General features: G+C 35.1%; 1 protein-coding gene across 16 annotated transcripts in view; it reads left to right on the top strand.

Annotated features, from left to right (window-relative positions):
- Window positions 1-12,517, top strand: part of AFDN (afadin, adherens junction formation factor) — a 109,229-nt gene that overhangs the window by 35,056 nt on the left and 61,656 nt on the right. For 11 of the 16 annotated variants that reach the window (XM_065731027.1, XM_065731009.1, XM_065730999.1 and 8 more), the window contains exons 4-9: window positions 445-608; window positions 1,858-2,018; window positions 2,982-3,139; window positions 7,266-7,377; window positions 7,781-7,948; window positions 9,706-9,750. In XM_065731027.1, the coding sequence (XP_065587099.1) occupies window positions 445-608; window positions 1,858-2,018; window positions 2,982-3,139; window positions 7,266-7,377; window positions 7,781-7,948; window positions 9,706-9,750 (808 nt within the window). The remainder of the gene's footprint in view (window positions 1-444; window positions 609-1,857; window positions 2,019-2,981; window positions 3,140-7,265; window positions 7,378-7,780; window positions 7,949-9,705; window positions 9,751-12,517) is intronic. The other 5 variants (XM_065731070.1, XM_065731045.1, XM_065730981.1 and 2 more) reach the window with 1 other exon arrangement.

The following is a 12,517-nucleotide window of genomic DNA, read 5'->3' as shown; positions in this document are numbered from 1 at the left end:
CTGTAGGAGAAATGTCCTCTCTAATGTTTGTCCTTTTGCAGTTTGTTATCTGATATCCCAACATAGTGGTCTAGAAAAAAGACTGTGTAACATCGGTGAAGTAGATTTTACTAGGAGGTGGAAATTTTTTTCAGTTATCTTTGAGGCCAAGTAGACAGTAGATAGTATTCAAGTAAAATTATGCTGTTTCTTCTGTTGTTTGAGTATACCTCCAGTGTACAGGATATTTAATCAGTTCATACCTGCTTTGAAATATGAAATTATTCTGTCCTTTTATGTATGGGATTTATACAGGAATAACTTCTATAACATACTTGCCTTGAGTTTCTTTTTCATATTAGTGACATTATGTCTTAATCAGACTTACCTGAAAAAGTTAAAACCAAAAATAACATTTCGTTAGACTAAAAATGATGGAAGTTGTTTTAAACTGGTTTATTTCAGAAGGCTCAGAGTAATGGCCCTGAAAAGCAAGAAAAAGAAGGAGTAATACAGAATTTCAAACGAACTCTCTCAAAAAAAGAAAAAAAAGAAAAGAAGAGGCGTGAAAAAGAGGCATTGCGACAAGCGTCGGATAAAGATGATCGACTTCTTCATGGGGATGATATGTAAGTGTTCTAAACTTTGATGAGTTCATACAACCCACGTCATACTTTAAATGATTTATTCTCTCTATCAAATAAGTCCATTTTATTCTTTCAGCAGTAGTTGACATAGCTATTTGAGCATCATAAGCTAAATTAAAAGTTTGCAATTTTTGTGGCTTATATGTACTTTTTTGGTGTCAAGCTTACTTTTATATCAAGAACCTTAATTCTTGTGCAAAAATTGACATGTATTTCTTTACATGGACTGTTTTTTTCCTTTTTTGTGCATTTACTCTAGTTTGGTTCTGTTCTCTTCTGTAATTGTTTTGTCTTTCGATAGAAAATAGTATTTGTAGGTGGCTGCATTTGACTTCTCACCTTGCTACAAGCCTGTTTTTTGTTTTTTTGTTTGATTTTGTTTTTGAGATCAGGATTGTTTTTCATTTGTGCATGAACATGTTTGCAGCGTTCTTCACATGTTGGTATTGGGCTTTCCAGTTCTGTTCAGGTATTTAGCTAGGTCTTATTTTTTAAAAATTTAATGTAGAATTATATTGAAGTACACGAGCAGAAGTAAAATCATGAGCTACAAGCACATACTGATTCTGCTTCCACTTGACCTGCAATATTTGTAACTCACAAGTAAGTTAGGGATGTTATGCAAAGTTCCTGTGATGCCTCTTTTTTTTTTTTGTAAGAAGTAGACCCCTTTTCTTCCTTGAAAGGTAGCAATCATCAGTACTTAAACTGGTTGCTGATTATCTCTTGTTTGTGAACAATCCTAATCCCAACAGAAATGCTATTAGCATAGAAACCATCTAACAATAAATTAAATGGTCTCCTACATGTATGGATTCTATTTGCATTTTATTAAGTAATGGGGAGATGTATGTTACTCTGAAAGTAATGCTTCCTGTTGGTTTCTACAGCTATTACAATATATACAAAGAAAACAATAACACTGTTTGATAGGTCACTTTCTCAGCTACAAAGCAATGTTTTTTTTCCTTAATGTGACCCACCTTGGCTTCATATGCACTTCCATGTCAGATGCCATTTTGTCAGTCTGCCCCTCTGCTGCCATCTGTCACATGGCAACAAAATGTGACAGAATGTTGGTGGGAAGGTTCAACCTCTACTGCTGTACCACAACCATCCACTTCTGATGTTATGGGCCAACATAATGAAATAGGTGACATTACTTCAGAGCAATCCTAACATATATATTTTTAGGCATTAATGGCAATTTTTATTTAAATTAATTTTGCAGAGAGAATTCTCGCCTTGCAGCTGAGGTTTACAAAGATATGCCTGAGACCAGCTTCACTCGCACAATATCTAATCCTGAGGTGGTTATGAAACGACGGCGGCAGCAAAAACTAGAGAAGAGAATGCAGGAATTTCGCAGTTCTGATGGCAGACCAGACTCAGGTGTGTTACTTTTGGTTAAGTTGGTGTTAATCTCTTTATTAGTGAGTATTTTTTAGGCCAGTAGCTCCTGTGAATTTGACTTAAATTCACTATAAAGTACAAAAAGATACTGGAGAAAGCAATAGTTAAATACGGTGTAATTAAATGGCAGTTTCATAGAGATAAGTTTCTATTGAAGTGCACTCTATAATTCGTGTGAGTTAGGGGGAAGTTGCTGAGAGACAGTATGCTTATTGATCTTACCAACAATGCTAATCAAGAACAGAATTGAACTTAGGAAAGTGAAAAATCAGAGAAACCTTCTTGAAATGTATGTGATTCATTTTACTGAGAACAATTTCAGTGATCAGCAATGCAATCAGTGTCACAAATACAAAATGGCAAGGAACATTTGTCTAGCTCTGCCCAATGGGTTCTCTGGTAGATCTTGTGGATCACAGTGATCAAAAATGTAATGTTCTTGATGTGAATATGAAGACCACAGTGGTTGTATAAACACCATCATTAGGTGCAAGACAAATTAAGCCTTTTTATTAATATTCTATCCAGAAAAGTGTAGTGAACAATGAGTAGAGGCATAGAAAGTGTCACTCACAAGGGGAGTCTGAAATGGGCTTTTCAAAGAGAGGATAGAGTCTCAGAGAGCCGTTCAAGCTGGCTGTTTAGATGGGAAAGAGCAGTTCTTCATATGGTTGTTTTCACTGTTTCATTTTGACATCACTAAGGATGGTGAAGTGTAGGGTGAAAACCTTGCTTAGGGAGTGCAGCATCACTGGAAGCTTTTTCCTGTGATCCTTTTGAGGATTTTCTGTAAACCTACTCTGTATTACTGGGTTGCCAAAATGATTTCTAAAGAGGTTCTTTCTTAGATTCTCTTACAAATACAGTAAAATACTGTCTTTTTTTTTTTCTTTTTATTTTTCTATTCTGTGTTAGCAATTTTAATTCAATTTTGTTTCCAAGGTGGGACACTGAGAATTTATGCGGACAGTTTAAAACCAAATATACCATACAAGACAATCCTGTTGTCAACTACAGATACTGCAGACTTTGCAGTTATTGAAGCACTGGAGAAATATGGCCTGGAGAAGGAAAATCCCAAGGATTATTGTATTGCTCGTGTAAGTAAAGTTACTATGTCATAATTCTTCCCTACTTCGTGTTCTTATCAGTGGCTTAAAATAGAGTGGAAAAACTTTGGTAGTTCAACTGCTGACGTGAAGGAAAAAAGAAGAGAGAGGTTTAACAGCGATAAGATTTCTTCAATTTTTTTCAGATGAAATCTCATTTTAAGTTGTTACTTGGTACTCAAAGTAACATGTTTTTGCATTTGATACTGTGACTTGATACCACAAAGTGTACTTATACTTCACAGTTTTATAAAATAATGATTCTACAGAAAGTGTTATTAAGAACCAGGATAAGCTCCCCAGGGAGGTGGTTGAGTCATCATCCCTGAATGTGTTTAAAATCCATTTGGATGTGGCGCTCAGGGACATGATTTAGCAGTCAGTTGTTAGAGTTAGGGTAGCATGGTTAGGTTGTGGTTGGACCAAAACATCCTAGATTCAGCCTGATAATTCTTTCAACATTGCTTCTTTTTTTGGAAACCTTCAAATACATCAATAAACACGCTGCCATGAAACTTAGCATAGCTTCACTGAAGAATGCTAAATAGGTGTTATTTACCTCTGGCAGGGCTTTTTCTGCTACTTTGTTTTCCAAATACTTCATCTGTGGAAAACAGATCTTTCTTGTACATATTACTATTTTTGACTTCATAAGTTTAAAGCAGCGTACTGTAGAACTGGATTCATTTTCCTATTAGTTGGGATTTGTAAATTCTTTGTTCTCCTTGGGTGGCAGGTGACGGGTCTTCAAAGAAGACTGAAGCAGTTCACATTTATTTAGCTATTAAAACAGATGTTAAATTACATGACAAGGCCTTTGTAAGGCTGCATAATTACACATGATCAAGTGCACTCACATGTGAAGTTTCAGTTGAAATGTGAAAGTCGTAAGGTTTTTTTTCTCAATGCTTGCCATTGACAACTTCTATTGTAAATAGTTATTTCCTGTTAGTTGCTTTCTTTCATATTCCACTTTGTTTTATTTCATGCTGGATCTCTGTACCCAATTCTGAAGTTTTTCTATGTAAACAAGTAAATCCAAGTCTGTTCTGGTACATCTTGTTTGTTTCAGTACACTTGGTTTGTGTTTCCCTGCATAATATGAGGTTCACCGCACATGTCTCAAGATGTCAAATTAATTAGACAGTCTTCCATGCTACCTGTGTATATTCACTTAGGGCATAAGACACGAGGCATGCAGCAAACCAGTTAACTCCTAGAGTGGAATCTTGATTAGACCTTTGTCTTAGCATGCTGTGATTCTTAATTAGTTGAGGATAAGATGTGAACTTTCTGTAACACCAAACAAAAACACACAGTTAATGGTAAATAGGACTTTCTGTTTGTTTCTTTCTTTTTACAGAAACAGACATCAAATTCATGAGGTTGTTTTGTTTGTTTGTTTTTTTAACAAGCTCCATTGTGGTTTTTTTGTTTGTTTGTTTGTTTTCAGAGACATGTATAGAATCTATATTCCTAACTTGCAAGGAAAAATTGAAATGAATTAAAATGCACAGTAGATATGTGGGGGTTGTTTACTTAATTATTGATTTACCTAAAACACAGATGGGTAAAAGAGCTCATAGAAGAGTTGTTCTAGTGCTGTTTGATTCATTTGTTTTATTTGAAACTTCTGATAAGACTAGATATGATAACTTTTTCTGTAGCTAAATTTGACCTTTACTTATCATAGGGGACTTAAACATTTAAGTATCATTTTCTGCTATTGGTTGATCATAGGAAGTGCCTTGCAAGGATAAGTTTTAAGTTGTTGTGGACTTGCTTATTTAGAATTCCTAGCTTGTATTTTCTTCATGTTTCATTGCTTTTTGAATCAATAAATGTAGTTCAGAGTGAATTTATGATATGCGTGCCTATGAATACCATTGTAAGGAAGTAGAGTATATTCTTCCTGATTTAGTATGGTGTTTTTTTCTCCGTTTGTAGGTTGTTTATTGCTAAAACTTGTGATTGTAAGCTAGTTTTTACCCATCTCGAGTTCTTACTGCATTGCAGAAAGCAAGGGAATGTATGTACCTGATTCATTAAAGGATATTTAACAGCACCTTCTGTTTTTCAGTATGAAAGCAAAAGTCTGTCTATGAAGCAAAACAAACAAACAAAACTCCACCACAGTATAAACCTATTCTATGTTTTTCCATTATTCTGAAATGTGGGGAAATTAGCCCTGTGGAGATGGAGTATTCAAATAAAGCATGGATGAGATGTTTTCTAAAATTGCTTTGTAATGAGGAGCTTCTTAGCTCGTTAAGCTAAGTTGTGAAGCTCTGTGTCTTTGCTGTAGGTTAGGTCGCACACCTTTTTCTAAGCAAGTTATGTCTGAGTTTATCAGCTCATGCTTCTTGTGAGATGGAGGTAATCGTAACTGACTGGAAGGACGAGGAGATTACTGTTTCTGTGACCATTTCCCTTGCAACTTCTCTGTTTTACTATCACTGCTGTTAGTTGAGTGGAATGCCAGAGCAGATGTTTATCCAAGTTCCAAGGCAGAATTAACATCAGAGTCACGTTGTAGCCCTTGCTTTTATTTTTTGTCTTACCTCTACTTTCAGTGCATTTGGTTTTCTTTGGTTTACTCTCCAGTCTTGTGTTGTTCAGCCCTTGAGTAAGCAGACTTTTAGTGTGTGGTTTTTGTGTTCTATGCTTGATCTTGAGGGGTTTGTGCTTTTTTAAATTTTTTTTGTTGTACAAAGGTTGAAACACAGTCTTACCTGAGTAGCTAATTCACATTATCCTGTAAGTATAATTAGTTTTAAAATCTGAGATATGAAGAAGAAAAGAGTGGTCTGGCAAGATAAGATTTGAGTTTAGATGTATTTCTGTTTTGCTTTGGTTTATAAATTACAATCTTTTCCTGAATTCATGCTATCTTGGCTATTTGAAAATCTAATTAAAGATAATATAATTAGACCTATGTTTAGCCAAGTTTTGCATAGAAAAGGTTTTAGGGGAAAGACCAATGACTCAATTAAATACTTGTGATCTTAAATGTACTTATTTCCTGCTTGGAAGAAGATGAAAGGAAGTTTGAGGTGTGTCTGTGGGAACTTAGTTAAGGCTGCAATGGGTGTGGAGAGGAGGTGACAAGAGTTAGAAGCCTCTGGAGAGCTCCAGCATGGTTATTTGCAGCAGCCAATATGTGCCTTAAATTTGGAAGGTGTTACCTAGGTCATAGTTCGGAGTGGGGAATAATGTAAATTAGTTCATTTAAAATAGAGCTTCATGTGGATTTAAGTAACGTTGTTAGGATCACAAATGAGGTAGTAAAAGTTTTTTGGCTTTAAAAAATGTTATTTACCTATTTATTATTTAAATTCAGACGAGAGATTTATCTTTAACTCAGAAGCTAGTCACACGCTGTAATCCTGGCTGTCACTGTTTTTATGCTTTATCACTTTGGGGAGCAGTAATGCGAATGTGTATGAAATAGCAGGTCATATCTCCTTTTGAGTCAAAACAAATGAATCAAGGTTTTTTCCTTCCTCAGCCTTGTAAGAGTACAGCTCTAAAAAGTGTGAGCACTTTGAGGCTGGTTCCCAAAGTATACTTATTTTTGGTTCCTTCTCTAAGCTAGACAGCATGAAGCGTTTGTCAGATTTTTCTTTATATAGACCAGGTGAAGGTTAAGTATGACAGGGATGCAAGTGGTTTCACATCTTTGTCAGCTTGTCCTGCTGTTTCTGAAGATATTTACATGTTGCTTTAACACAATGGCTTTTTGCAAAATGAAAGGCTGTTTCCAGTGTGTAAGATGGGGAAGGAAACTTCAGTTCTATTTTATTAATTCCACTGATGTTTCACTTGTGTTTTCTTGATTGTTGAGAAATTGAAATAATTTTGTTTGCTGGAGGTTGACCTTAACTAGTTTAAGTGTAACTAGCTTTCTTTTGTTCTTAAATCTGTCTGGTATTCTGAGAAGTGTGGTTAACCACAAGTTAGAAGAAGCTTGGGAAGCAAAAAAGCATTTCTTAATTCATTTGTTTTACCTGCTGTTATATATATATATATATATGAAAAAAGTGAATTAGAAGATGTACCCCTGAATACTCTGTGTGTCTAGTAACATCTCTGAAAACTTGCAATTGCTCTTTTCTAGGTCATTCTGCCTCCTGGTGCTCAGCACTCTGATGATAAAGGTGCTAAAGAAACTATTTTAGATGATGATGAGTGTCCACTTCAGATATTCAGGGAATGGCCTAGTGATAAAGGTATGTCAGAAAAGCTTTAAGAGATTTTTGTGCACTGAGTGTTGTAAGCTATGTTTATGGATGCCTGTAAAGCAGGAAATTGGAACATCTGTTCTTGAAGTGTTTTGTTTTCAGGTACTTTTAATGCTAGGTGCCTTTAGTTATTTACCATTTAATTCACTACTGGTTGTAGTAATACATCCTTAGGTGGTTAGAAGGGTTATACATTTCATCCTAAAGTTTTTAAATTATCCACTATGCAGATGTATTAATCTCTCAGTCTTAACTTACAAGTAACTACATAAGTGTCAGGAGTGTAGTAAGCTGAAAGTAATCCTATATAACACTCATAAAATAATAGATAGTAGATGTGTGCTTATTCACTGATAGTGAGACTCAAAGGATGCATAATGCTGTGTTTTAGGAATACTAGTCTTTCAGTTGAAAAGGCGGCCTCCTGATTATGTCCCAAAGAAAACCAAGAAAATAGCTGATGGAAAGCCATTAAAGGGGAAGGAAAGAGTTGACGGGTCTGGCTATGGCTCTTGCCTTCCTCCTGAGAAACTACCATACCTGGTAGAATTAAGCCCAGGTAAGAATTCTGTTCATCTGGTAATCTAAATTACTGTATTATGTAGTCATATCATTTTTTTTTTTTCTACAAATAAGACTTCCATTGAAAACAGAAGTCTAATGTTCACAGTGTTAAGTGAACAGCACTTCAGTAGTCTTCTCCTGTCACATTCTGAATTTGAAATATCTAGAAGCGGTTGTTCCATGTTGCTATCATACTGGAATGAACATTGTCATTTTATTGGAATTAAAAATACAAGAAGGGAGAAACGTTTGACTAAGATTTTATTAGCCTGGTTTCAAATGCATATGATGTTTTAAGTGTGTTTAATTTTCACCTTCCTTTGGATTTGGAAGTTTAAAACCTGGTAATTTGTAGAACAGTTTAATACAACATCCAACATCCTTAGATTTTAAAATGAGTAGGATTCCTTAATTGTTGTTCTATATCATCTGGTTCTTTGTGAAAACTAAGTACCTCTTCTTGAACTAAGCATAGATATGCATATTTTTAAACTATCAATACATATATACCATTTTCAAAACACAGAATCTGTCTGTGTTAAAACAGTGTTTACTGTTGTAAAATATGTCTGATTGGAGGAAGGAGCAAAATAAAAATAATAGAAAAGCATTTCTTATTCTATTTTATCTTGTGTTCAGAAATATACTTAAGCATATCTTAAAAGTTGTGTTTGACAGTATCATACGTTAAAAATAAATTTTTAGAAGGACAAGAACATGAATTTGTAAATCAAACTCGTTCACTAAGCGTTTTTCAGGCTGTGTGTAAACTTCAGATTGCTAGCAAGACTGTGCTTTAGTTTAGGCTACACTGCAACTTTTGGTCTTTGTCATCACTGACAATTTTAATATACAGGAATATCTAATGGAGCTTGTTTGTTTGTAGCACATTAGATTTTAAATCACATACAAGTTCTCATTCACCTTTCTGTTGTTTTCTTGTTTCAAGATTGGGATGTGGACTTTTAACATTTCTATGGTTTAGTTATCTGCCACTCCTTTTATTAATGACTCTAACTAGGACATATTCAGATTTCCAAACAATTGGTTTACAAATTGAAGTCTGGTTGCTTACCCTTCAGGTAGCAAGGTTGAAATCCTTTTTGTAGAAAGAGTTGCTCTAACACTTTGAATGCAGCTTTGATTATAGTCAAATAGAGTTGGGTTTTTTGTTTGTTTTATAGACAGGTGAAATTAATAGTGTGCAGTGTTTAATATATTTTTTTCTTGTGTTCTTCAGGCCGAAGTTATATATTCATAGGTTAATCTATATATATATAAGTACTTTCTATTGTTATTGTTCTTTAAGCTGCTACTCTTCGTGGAGCCTAGTTGCTTTAGTATTAAAATGCTGCCTTGGCAGTGGAGTGAAACATCTGTTGGCTGAGAAAGGAAAAACAATCTAAAATGACACAGGTGGCAAGGCTATGCACTGAGCCTTTGTACATTGCCTGTGGGACTGACCTATTGTTCACATTTTTCTTCTAACAGCTTTTTGTTGCTTTCCTAAACAATAATAGGAGTTGTTTTATTCAGTAGCTTTGTAGAACTGATGTCTTTATATACTATGCAGTTTCTAAAGTTGAATGAGTTAAATGCACTTCATCCTTAGAAATTGGGTAAGCGTTGTCTGGCTACAGTTTTCACCCTTTCCTGTCTTTTCTTTTCCTGCCCTCTTCCGCATGTTCTGCATGGTATCTGTCTGCTGCTGCTGCCTTCACCTGGGTCCTCTGCATGTGTTTCTAACCCCAGGGAGAAGGAATCACTTTGCCTACTACAACTATCACGCTTATGAAGGTAACACTATATTTAATACTGTTCTCTCATTAGCCACTAAAAACATTGCTGGCTGTGAATCTTTTGTTTCTTTTGGACAAATGAAAGGCTGTCTTAATTATCTTACTGTTGTTTTTCCAAGGGACTGCTTTTGTGAAATAGCTATCTCACTTGTCAGCTACAATTTAATTGTTCTTGGTGAATAGATATCAAATAGGTTGTGAATGTGCTGCTATCCAAAGAGCTCAACCTTCCAGCTAAGATTAACTGTTAGATTTTGTAGGATGATCTAAAAACAGCATTGTGGTAGGAAGAAATTGTTCTTTGATTCATCTGCTTTTGGAATTCATAGTTAGGTGAGTTTAGTAAATGTCATGAAACTTAACTGTGCTCCTCAATGTTTGGTGCATTGAAGATGTCATCACAAATGGTTTTTGTCATAGGAAGTAGTGTTTGAACCACTAGAAAATGAGTTCAATTTCTGCTTTGTAGTGTTCCATAACATCCTTTTGTATTTCTATTTGCAGTTTTACATTGATGTCTAGCAGTAACAACATGCATCAAAGAGATTTGGGGATACTTAACAGAAATCATAAATTTTATCTGTAGTGTTTGAAATTGATAATCATTACTACAAATCATTATGGATCTTTGATTCTCCTTTGATTCTGTCTCCATGTTAAGTGTAACGTGCAGATGTATTCTTGTCTATTTGGCAAAAATGGGATATAAAGCCACTTTCTTCTTACATTGGTAGAAATTTCAGTATCTTGACTCCTAAAGTGTAATTTCCTTTAGTACCATTTTTTAACATACAGTTCCTCCATTTCATTCTATTTTTAGACTGCTATAAAAGTAGTATTTGGGCTGCGAAAAAGAGTTCTTAGTATTCTATAGAGTCTCTCTATTTAGAACAATGCATTTCACAATATATATACAGTGTACTTGTATATATCACAGAAGTAACTCAGTGATGAAGCTATGATGGAAATGTACTTCTGTCAAAGCATTGGGTCTGTTCTTACAGAAGAATCTGGCGGGCTTCAGTTCCATGCTCTGAGCAATTACACTACTTTGGTATGTTTGCTACTGGAAGCATATCCTGTTTTTCCATTTCTGCACAGCTGCTTATGGTGCTGAGTGGTTTCTGTGACGTTTATAGGCTGAAGATCAGTTTCTGCACCATGTAATAGAGCATGCAATTCAGTAGCTTGTGGCTGTAAACATGACAGTCAGCAATTGTCTCTGTATTCTGAATCTTGCAAATGAGCCAGTAAGCTGGGATGAGTCTGATGGTAACAGAAATAGACTGAAGTCAGATATGACGGTATTACAGATAGGTGATACTCTTTAGATGATCATATAATCATGGAGTGGTTTGAGTTGGAAAGGGCATTAAGATCACTTGTGATTATGACTGCTGATGAGTTCAAGGATATTATTCATTTCAATTGTTCAATTATCATCTTTAAAGGTCAAGAAAAATGACAAAAATACATCTTCATAATGTGAGTCTGTAATATTTATCCTGCTAGTCTAAAATAAAAATCATAAAGGAATAAAAAATAAAAATGGAAGGTTTTAGATGCTTGGTTTTTTCCTGACTCGTTACATAAAAGCAACTGTGAGTTGTAGAACTGACAGCAATGAGAAATGCTGAGAAGATACAGATAAAGTAACTGAGAAAGACTTACTATACGTTGGTGAAGATTAAAAAGCATTGGCCAGAGCAATTTCCCCAGCCAGCCTTCTTTCTGAGAACAGAACTGCAGTATCGTGGTAACACTTTTCCATGCTAGTTTGAAAAAGCTTAGTTGTCTGTCACATTCCTCACTCAATCTTGCTTTAACAAAGATGTTTGCTGTTGGCTTTTTTTTGTTAGCCGTGCATATCTTCTCTGAAATTCAATAGCAGACTTTATCTCCTGACTTTGACAAGATATTTCAAATCTGTCAGTCCCATTTTTTTTATTAAACTGTTTAAATGCTAAGAGTTCTGATGGTAGGAAATTTCTTCCATGAATTACTATACAAATGGAAACTTAAACTAAGTTTGAAGTAAATAGGCACAGTGCCTATGCAGACATTTTTGTTCAACTTTGGACTTATTTCCTATTTTCTGATTTACATCATTTTGTTTAGTCTGCTTTCAAGCAGGTACTTTTTCTTTCTCTGAATAATTTCAGGTGCTGAATTAGCAACATCAATTTGAAACCATCCCCAAAGCTGGCATTGGGTTCACTTTTTAGTGATGAATTTTAGTGGTGAATTACTGCAGTAGAATGCAATATCTATGAAGGGAGGCCTGTATTGTCTTTTTCTGTTGTAGTAAAGTGTGTGTTTGTTATGATTCACTGAGTTGATATACTTAACAGTGATTGTTCACTTCTGCTCGCTACGCGTTTTTATAGCACTATTTGAAGTGCAGCATTGAATCTTAACTGCATAAAGCAAGCCATGAAAACTGTCTTAAAGAGCGATAGAACACTACAGTTTTAACAGCCTTTGTATAAACAGTTTCACTAGTGAGTACAGGTGAAGAGTAACATGTTACATCTTACTGTACAGTGTGCGTTATAGCGTTTTTTAAAATCCCTTCTTTTAAGTCACTGTTCTGTGCATTGTCTTAGGTATTGAGATCTCCTTTCCTATTGAGGACTACCTTCTGAAACGAAAGTTTTCTACCTGTGATAGCCAATGTGCACAGATGTGTACGTTTCTGTGCATGTGTACTTTCACCATGGGGGAGAAAACAACTTGTGAAACTTGCTTAAAATGCCAACTGTACC

Source organism: Cyrtonyx montezumae, unplaced genomic scaffold, assembly GCF_038088225.1.
Source record: "Cyrtonyx montezumae isolate F1298 unplaced genomic scaffold, pur_monq_1.0 scaffold_0, whole genome shotgun sequence".
Taxonomy (NCBI): Eukaryota; Metazoa; Chordata; class Aves; order Galliformes; family Odontophoridae; genus Cyrtonyx; species Cyrtonyx montezumae.
This window is presented reverse-complemented; position numbering and strand designations above follow the sequence as displayed.